Source organism: Berghia stephanieae, chromosome 5 (genome assembly GCF_034508935.2).
Source record: "Berghia stephanieae isolate SIO BIC M18660-M18661 chromosome 5, UCSD_Bste_1.3, whole genome shotgun sequence".
Classification (NCBI taxonomy): Eukaryota; Metazoa; Mollusca; class Gastropoda; order Nudibranchia; family Aeolidiidae; genus Berghia; species Berghia stephanieae.
The window spans coordinates 29,556,412-29,566,411 of record NC_088364.1 but is presented as its reverse complement, the minus strand read 5'-3'; the positions used below and the strand labels follow the sequence as shown (position 1 = coordinate 29,566,411).

Genomic DNA, 10,000 nt, shown 5'->3' with positions numbered 1-10,000 from the left:
ATGATAATAATGCGGAACAATCAAAAATAAAAATAATTGACACACTATTATCATCACATACATTTTTTAGTTTATAGAACTCCTTATGAATAGCATTTTGAATTGATTTATAGTTTTAGTGTTTTTGGTTTTTAACTGTTTCATGTTTTAACTCTATAGCGCTTTGAGCACATTAAGTGGATATTGCTCAAATTAAAAGCTCAAGTTTTAACTGACTTTACAATGAAAATGTTTTGACGAATAATTTAATAACTGATAACGATTTTGTATTTGTCACCGCGGGTAAATAGTATGTCCGAACACCTAAAGAATTTTTTAAAAAATCAATTTGGAGAAAACTGTGGAAATCTTGTATTGCTATAATAATATTATAGAGTCACCACTCTTTCATCTGTAATTTAAAGATGGGTGAGGTAAAAATTTCAATCATTCCTCGTTAATTCGGCTTATTAAAACTAAATTTATAATCGGTAGACTATGATAATAAATTATATAAATAATTTTTCAGAAGTTGCCAATTTTGTGTTTAGGAATTCATCTTTGTATCATCAGCAAACATTTTACAATTTGAAATTACAAAATCATTGAGATTATATCATATGAAACTCCTATAAATAATAATGGTCATAGTACACTACTATATCACAGTTGATTATATATTTGTCAATAGAAGATGTGTGATCGAATGAATATCAAAGTAATGCTTGGCTTAGAGCAAAGATAGAATACAATATTTGTGAACCATCGCCTCCAAACGGTATCATGTCAGGGAGATTTAGTTCACTTCATTCAATTCAAAAGATTCTTTATTGTCGGAAATATTCTGCATATTACTCAGAATACATTGAAGTAATTGGAGATAAGATAAAAGAACAAATAGATAAATATTAGATCTTTATGATCTTCCTCTGACATAAAATCGGATCTTTTTGTAGAAGATGTCAAATTTGGTTTTAAGTAAAAAAAAAAAAAGAAATTATAATTTAATCTTCATTTGTCATTGCGATTGTAGTCGATAGTTGAAGGTGAATGAACTCTAGTCGCTCTTATTACAAATATAAACAAATCTGTAGTAGGCACCATGAGTTGAAAAATTATACAAAATGTAGATTATTTTCATGGAATATTCCGATCAAAAACGTTAAATAGAACTAGACCAAAAAGTAAAGAAAAAAATCTCCAATGTTGTAAAAGGAGGCCCAAACTTGCACCAGCTGGTTCCGTTCTCACGGCTCGAAATAGGTGTCACAATTGTGAGAGTATGAATAAAGAATGAGTCCCAGCACTAACCAATTTGTTAAATAATAAATAAGGTGTGAATTGGAATAAATAAAGTTGACGTTACTAGGATCGTTGTTATTGTTTTTAGACCGCTAGTTGGGTGATTAATTCTCACAAAATTATCTCTAACACACTATAAAGGAGAGAGTTTGTGTGTTGGTAATATTGGTTTAGTGAGCGCAAATTGTGAGTATTTTACCTAAACGCATACCATTCATTGATAGTGTCTACTTGTTATACTCCAAAAATAATTCTGCAAAATGATGAAATTTGATTGCGCCCATTGATATTTTTTTGTTAAACGCTTCATTACGTTAAAACACAAATAATTATAATTTGTCTCTTTCACGAATCTTCCCTTTCACCTCCCCACCCACTCCCCCCATCTGATTTTTCTATATTAATAACGTTTTAGACAATATACAATGCACTGTTGCACCTCTGTGAACGCAAAATAAATTCGTTTGTAATTAAAACAAAATTAGAAACAGTAGCTACTGCTGTTTTGATGCATCATTTCACAGCTTGAAAAACAAATTGAAATACGACACGTCACAAATTTAATGTGGGTTTTAGAGGTTTATAAAAAAAAGTTTGGTATTTATTTCCACTTTTATTTTCTTAAATGCTATTTCAAAAAATTTTATAGATTTATTTTTATAAATACAGTCCATTTGTGCAATTTTGAATTGCCCGGTTTTTTACATTATGCATTGATTTTTTTAAAAAAAACCTTCTTTATTCAGGCTAAGATATTAAACATATATAGTATCATAAAAAGTGAAAGTTCAGAAGTGATTTTTATTTCGAGGGGAAGTTACATTTTTGTTGTCTCCCCCAAAAATGGAATCAACCAAATACAAAAGCCTTAGTCCCAAAGGCAGCAAGGACGAAACCATGGATAGCCGGGGGTCCAAAGTAACGGATGGAAATGGAATGATAAAATCCAAGAAAAATAAAGAAGACCGGGGCTCAGATAGCCCTAGCGTATCACAATTTGATAACTCCCTTGGAACAGTACACAGATCTCACCAAAATGAAGGATTATTTCAAAATTCTTCAAATTCGAGCAACGGTGGAGGAAGTGGTATTTTTGGAAATAATAACAGCAACACAAACAACAGCAAACATGGACGTTATTCTAGGATCATAACGTGGATTTTTGCGTGTTTTGCCGTGTCTTTACTGTCGTTAGTTGTGGTTTTTGTGGTCTGGACATTGGTCTCTTACCACGAAACGTTGGTGTCTATGCAGGAAAGACTGAATCGACTCGAGTCTTCTCAAGAGGATTATCAAGCATTGATAGATCGATTAGTCAACGAAAAGGTCGATGTGATTTTATCCAAGGTAAGAAGATTTTCTGTTTTTACTTATTCAAAACAGTATCTATTGAATATTTAGCATACTATAGATGTCCAAAACTGAACAATACCCATCAGTACAGTGTGCTCAAACATTATGACGCAATTCCTTCCTTTCCTCCGCCTCCACTCAAAGCCGCCCACTTACAAAAAACATGATTATTGTACTATTATATTCTACAGAATTAAAGCAGTTTTTTTGAAAATTGATAAAGGGCTAAAGTCTATATCATGCACTTATGTTCATGTCGCTTAATGGCATAATCTGTTATGGGCTCTTAATGCCATAATACGTTATAGGCTATAACGGTTGTTTTTTTTTTTGTTTTTTTTTTTTTGTTGATGCAAAATTATCTCGAAAGAATCTGGCATAAATCTCTGTTCAACTGATTTTCGTCTCATCACGATGCTACCAACAATTTTCAATGTCCATTCGACGATACCAAAACTCGGAATACCCTGGCATTATTGATGGTTTCAAAGTACTGTTACCTCTTTATTTATCATTGTTGTAATACAATGACCATGCTTCACAGTGATGGATTATTGGACTCTTTAGATTTATTTAGATTAGAACTAATAAAACGTGGCATTGTGGGTTGTTAGGTAAACCGAGGCGATACGAGGGATTTCATAACACTGCGATAATTGATGTTCAATACGGATACCACATTGATTTATTATGGGCTGCTATTTATTGAAGACGAACTTATCTCTACAATCTGAAGATAGCAGGACTGATTCCAGCATTCCCCTCAATGCTGATCAAACAAATGGAGCAAGAATAAAAATGACTATTCAGTCGGTGTGTTAATGTTTGCCTAACATTATTGTTTATTGAGGTTTTATAATTCAAATACTTGGAGGGGAAAAATTGTTTATCAGTGACATAAGACCCAACCTTAAAGCCAGGGTCTATGCTTACAGCACTCTGTATTGTGAAATACTAATAAAATTGCTCGCTGCCCTTTTGATAGGACCTTGGTTTATACAAAGTACACATTTTCGACAGATAGACTATAACAAACACAGCTACTCAAATATTGTTGGGTGGCAGACGTACCAGAGAGAAACTTGACTCTAAGCATTTTTGAATGAATCTTATTTGTTTGCACGTGGGTCGAGGACTCAATCAATTGAGCAATCGAGACTCATAAATCACAAATAACTCGACTTACACCCAGAAGACCTCATCTGATACGGTGTCCATTTGCAGTAATTTAGTAGCTTCTCAACACAGCGGTTATCTTTGCTTCGTACCCAGAACTCTTCACTGCGCTGTGTGGCTTTGAGAAAGTCACCATTTTTGAGCTCACTTTGCGCGATGTACTGTGGATGATGCCAGGATTATTCGAATCTTCCATTGGAAAAAAATTCTAAAGACACATTTTATATATGGGATGAAAACAGTGAATCTTATTTTATCTATTTATTGATCTGGCTGAGAATGGTATCTGTGATTAACTTATTTCGTATTCTGAGGACAACAAGCAGTTATTGCTGCTAATCATGTCAAGCGACAAAAACTTGGACTCCCCCCCCCCCCCAACCTCCTTTCCTCCTTCTCAGCTATGCGGGCATGATGGCTCTAAAATTCCTCTTTTCTTTATCTCCACTATCTCTAACACTGCCTTGATGATTATGGAATTTTCCTCTTTGCAAAATAAACAAAGGACAATGAATCGATCCGTGTCAATGTTTACATAACGCTACACCTTATTGAATTTGTCACACGCCTTTTTAAAAAAAGGCGTAGCACAAAATATTTAATTTGCTTTCATTTTCTTGACATTTTAGACCTAGTAAGTCTATCTACATTTGAACCGCGGCAAATGACAATGGAAAATTTATTAATTCGTTCAGCTTACTAAAACGCTATTTTCTTGTGGTTCTTTCAGTCTTTGTTCGATCTTACGCCCATTTCAAACAAAATAATTCTAACAGTTATGCATTCTTGTCAACTCTTGGGTACGATGTTATATTCTCAAAGTACTTTTTGCAAGCACTATTTGATTCAGTTGCTCAATCAGCGAGAATTACAATTTTAAAACGCCTGACCTATTAGCTTGAAAATTAATAGCTATTGTAGCCATTCAACTATATCTAGATACTTGGTCCTCTTTGATTCATATTGTTTTAATTTGCGCAGCGATGCACAACCTTGATTTAAATTTATATTTTTTGAGGAAAATGAAGAGTCTATGAAAATATATTTCAAATTATTTTCAAAATTAATTTTTTCATCAAGTTAATTGTTATATAAAACAGGATTAGTGCCCTGGGTCCTATGTATACTTATTTTCAGGTCTGATCTCCTATTATTGTAATGAAAAGGGTCTCAAACTAACCCATAAAGGCATACGTTACGCCCTTGCTAAAACAAGCCCAGCATGATAATCACGCAATTGTTCAGTAGTGTGATGTCACGCCGCCCGGCAACGGCGGCCATCTTGGTTCTAAACAAAGAAACTCATTACTTTTTATTCTTGATGCTGGCTAGAACTTTTCATATGCCTTGTGATCAGAATATGTACAAGTCAAATCATAATCAAATTTATATGTTTTATTTTCCTCTGGATACGCTTTTATAATTATGCCCGCCGGAGAAATATTTCATACGGGCGTCCGCCATTGTTCCGATAGTTTAGAGCCAGTGTTACTAAGTTACCATGCGTCATTGGGAAGGAAGTGACGTTTCGACTATTGAAGAGTATTATTGCGTTCGGGTTCAGACAGTGGCCTTCGTGAACTCATGGCCTGACACTTACCAACAAATGACGTCAAAAGACAAGTCTTTGGCCACAAAAGAAAACAAATCGTGAGTTGTATTCAACATTTCAACCAATGGGATCGCTTGTTTCCTTGAGCACTACTAACGTCAACTCACTAGACGCTGCACAAACCTAAAATATGACCCAAACTATAGATAGTATGCGCTTGGCTAAGAAGCTCATAATATTGCCATCCGGAAGTATAACGGACCAACACACAAAACTGTGTGTATCCATGTACGTTTATAGTCAGGTTAATACAGTTCAGTGAGCATTACTCATAAACGCGGATGGCAAAAAACAATAACAAGACATGAGTGACGTCATCTTCGAACTATCTATAAGTCCTGGTGAGCTCTTGTGTCAGGCTAAAAGTTAATGATGGCTGCGATCAGATCTGCAGATATATATGAGCAGGTAGGATGATTGCATTTAGTGATATTGCTCTCCATAAAATCTATGTTTAACTTTTAATCACTCATATGATTACTTTGTATATAACATGACTAGAACTGACATCTTTCTTGCTGGCAGAATACAACTCCATACGTAAACTGAAATCAGTCTAATGGTAAGACATCGAGAAAAGTGAATGATAGGACTTGTGATAAACAAATAGGAACAAGCAAGGAGAATGCCCATAACAGATTGAGTTGCATTTGTAAACATTCGTGCCGATAGCTGACCATCTAGCAAAATGGAGAGTTACCTTGGATCATGTTACTACTTGTTTGTTACTGCGCCTATCTATACCGCTTACACAGGATTGATTTTTAGGGGCAGCATGGCTCAGCGGTACGGTCTTTGCTTCGTACCCAAAAGGTACCGAGTTCGACAACCCGCCTCGTTGTGTGGCCTTGAGCAAGTCACCTCGCCCTAGCTCTCTTTGCGGCGCTGCACTGCGGCTGACGCCTGGATTATTCCAGTCTTCCCTTGGAATAGACCCTAAAAACAATTTTCCCCTTGGGGATGAATAAAGGGAATTTTATTTATTTATTATTTTACAATAGTACATTTGTTCAAATTCAAGATAAGACTGGGCTGGAGATTGGAAAAAATCATCGAAGCTAATGATAATCACACAAGAGCGCAAATTACGAAAATATAACCCATCTCGTATTGTACCTTAAACTAACAACAATTTTGACGAGAAATCGGTTACTTAAATTCTTTTACGCTATGAAAAAAATTCTATATAAAAATTTTGGCCAGAAAAGTTGCTTTTCAAATATCGATCGATTAAAATGGCCTCCATCTTGTTTGAAAGTCTCGGGTTTGTGAGTTTTTGACAAGATAAGGGTCATTTTAATCCATCTATATTATTTGAAGGACTCGTTTTCTAGCCAAAATCATAAAAGCTTATTGTATTTCTTAGAGTACGACAGAATTACCGGTCGGCTCTCAACGTCAACAAAACTTTATCTTGTATCTTGTGAATTCTTTAGGGGGCAAATCACTTCTCGTCTATGGGGTCCGGATAGCACCACTCTGGTAGAAGACTCAACTCGCAAACAAAAGGACTGGGTTTAATCATGTTTTTTTTTTTCTTCTGACCCATCTCTATGCACCCAACTGTCATTAAGTATCTGTATCTGTCAGAATATACAATGCGATTAAAAAGCGTCTTATCCATGGAGTAGAAGTAATTGGTTCTCTCAGTGTAACGCCAAGAAACATTGATAAACTCGATTTTTAAATAGTGATATATTTCTATTTTAACTCCCTCCTTACCAGCCTTTTCCAGAACTTTCCCTCCGCCATCAGACCAACCAACACAACCAAAAACTTTTCTTACTCAAACAGAAAAGCAACACGTACATTCTATACATAATATTGTTCAGCAAAATGAGCTCTACAAGACAGTGTCACGTTTGTATGGCTATAACAAAAACTTTTCTTTGAATTTTGTGATATTATAAAGAAAAACTAGAATGAGAAAATTGTTGATTGCATCGTAACGAATGTGACGATTTTCCTGTAGGTGGTAAGAGAGGGTTAATACTCACATGTCTTTGTTGTGTTCTACATGATCCTAAGATTTCCCGTTCTTGCAGAAATCGGGCCTCCGGTCAGGTTCGATACTCTGCTGGTGTTCGCACCCCCAGGTGTTACGCATAAATCAGGAGCGAAGCTCGTCAATATTAGATTGAACTGTGATAAAATAGACAGCCCAATAACAGATTACTTCATAGCATGACCCGAGGTTGTAAACGTTAACAAACTGCAATCTTTTCATAGCTTCTTCTAGGTGAATCGCTATTTTTGTCGTAGAATGATATGTATAGAAATCGCGTGTGTTTGCTATTCGAGAAATGCTATTGAATTCAAACGATAAGATCAAAGGAAGAGTCCACGAAATATTTTACTGGCTGTCACGTTATCGTTAACTATCCGTTCGGTAGAAAAAAAAAACTATTTTCATAATATGCGGTCTGTTAATTGAAAATCCATTAAGGTAATCGTTTTCTACAAAAGATAGAATCAAACCAGGTATGCTATTCTCATTGTGACATGCTAGATGTTTTGTGTCATATTTTATGGTTTAATAATAGCTGACTTCATACAATTAAAAAAACATGTGCTGATGTTGTCAATATTATTTCAAATCGTGTTTTAATTTTGTTAAATTAAAATTTTTCCTTATTCCATTTTTGTCACTTTATCTGAATTTTTTTTTAAATGAGCCTTTATATTGCGGGTTCCCAACGTAAAAGGCGACTAATGGTGTGTGACTCCCCCTTTTTTGAGTCACCTGGTCCTCCATGAAGGGGTTGTCGCAGGGTTAACACCCCTTTCCGTTAAACTCAAACCGTTACAGAAACGCAACGGACATATCAAATCCTCTTTTTTTTTTTGCTTGGGCGACCGAAGAGTTTCTGCAATGACAGAATTCACGAAGAGAGAATTAAAGAAGCTGATATACAGAGAAGTGATAAGACATGGAACGAGATAAAAAAAAAAGTTGGCTCAGGATAGAGAAGGATGGAAACTGTTTGTCTGTGGCCTATACCCTGACCCATGGTGAAAAAGGCAATGATGATGATTCCCAACAACCTGAATTTAAGTTTATTTTACTATCATCTTATGACTCCTCCCTCTAACCCTTCTCTTCCCTATTTCTCCTCCTCCTCCTCCTCCTCCTCCTCCTCCTCCTCCTGCTGCTGCTGCTGCTGCTCTTCCCCTCTTTCTCCTCTTCCTTCTCCCCGCCTTCTTCTTCTATCCTCCTTCTCTACCTCATCCTCCTCTTGTTCTTGAGTATTTTCCACATATTCCAAGCACTTTCTAGCGTCTACAAGGAGTTCCTAGCCAACAGCAACACTTAACATGTAGCATGTAGGACAAGACTGTTAGTCGATATTATGATTTTTTTCCAACAACCTTCATTATATCTTATCACCACCTTCTGATTCCTCCTTATCACCCCTCTTCTTCTTCTTCTTCTTCTTCTTCTTCTTCTTCTTCTTCTTCTTCTTCTTCTTCTTCTTCTTCTTCTTCTTCTTTTTCCTCCCCCTCCGCCTCCTGCGTATCGTATCTTCTTTATGTCAATTAACTGTTTCGATATTTGAACCAGATTCGTATCTTATTCACTAATCCCATTGTCTTCTATCGGCCACTTGTCACACGAACTCCTTACCTCTGCTTTCGTTTCTTACATCGTCGAATAAACAAATCATATCAACACATTGATGCAGTGCTAACCTGTCCCTACTGCTTAAGTAATAAGAGAGAAACAACCAAAAAATGCCCGTCTAAGAATGGTGTTTTTATCAGAACGACTAACCTAAAATCTTATCTTTGTGAGATACGAATAGAGGATGACATCCTAAAGTGCCAACAATAAAACTTTGAGCCGGATATTATATATATATATATATATATATATATATATATATATATATATATATATATATATATATATAATGTAACCACAAAAATGTCACTTTTTAACATGTCAAAATAAAGGTAACGATATGTTTTGTGAAGAAAAAGAAATGATCATTGATAATCACCATGATTTCATTGTGACATGGAGTCCACTAACTACTTCGGTAGAGATTTTTAGTAACCAAAAATACAAAAGCATAGATAAAACAATCTGACAATCCTTGCTTCAGTTAGATTCAAGTAACTGGCATGCCTCAATTTGACTGCAAGACCTTGACGTCAAATATCGATATATTATAACATATAAATGACCTTTGACTTGTTGAAAAGTCTTAAACTTGAAGCTTTCGAAGTCTCAGGTTTGAGATTTAGTGACAAGTTGACGAACGTAATGATAGACATAAAAATGAAGTAGAAGTTCACTGAAATTAGTGGAAAAAAAAACCCAATGAGAGCGTCTCAATGATGATCGATCCTGGGCGCTTTTGTCACACGTTCGATTGAATTATTTAGGAAATACTTTTTTTGGTTGGTTAAAAGCAAAAGTAGTGGTCAATCGCATTTTTTCTCCGCATACTTTTATTATTTAAACAGTATTGTGTTAGCCCTAATACAGGTAGGTTGTGGGTTTGAAGAGAGATACTAATTTTATATAAGGCGCGGTTATTGCTCTTACGCATTGATCTTCACATCACTTTTGAA

At 35.4% G+C, this 10,000-nt stretch overlaps 1 protein-coding gene across 20 annotated transcripts in view; it reads left to right on the top strand.

Moving 5' to 3' along the window:
• The window catches only part of LOC144972722 (uncharacterized), a 206,160-nt gene that overhangs the window by 1,149 nt on the left and 195,011 nt on the right, over positions 1 to 10,000 (top strand). For all 20 annotated transcript variants that reach the window (XM_078914296.1, XM_078914297.1, XM_078914290.1 and 17 more), the window contains exon 2: positions 2,028 to 2,628. In XM_078914296.1, the coding sequence (XP_078770422.1) occupies positions 2,125 to 2,628 (504 nt within the window). In that variant the 5' untranslated portion in view covers positions 2,028 to 2,124. The remainder of the gene's footprint in view (positions 1 to 2,027; positions 2,629 to 10,000) is intronic.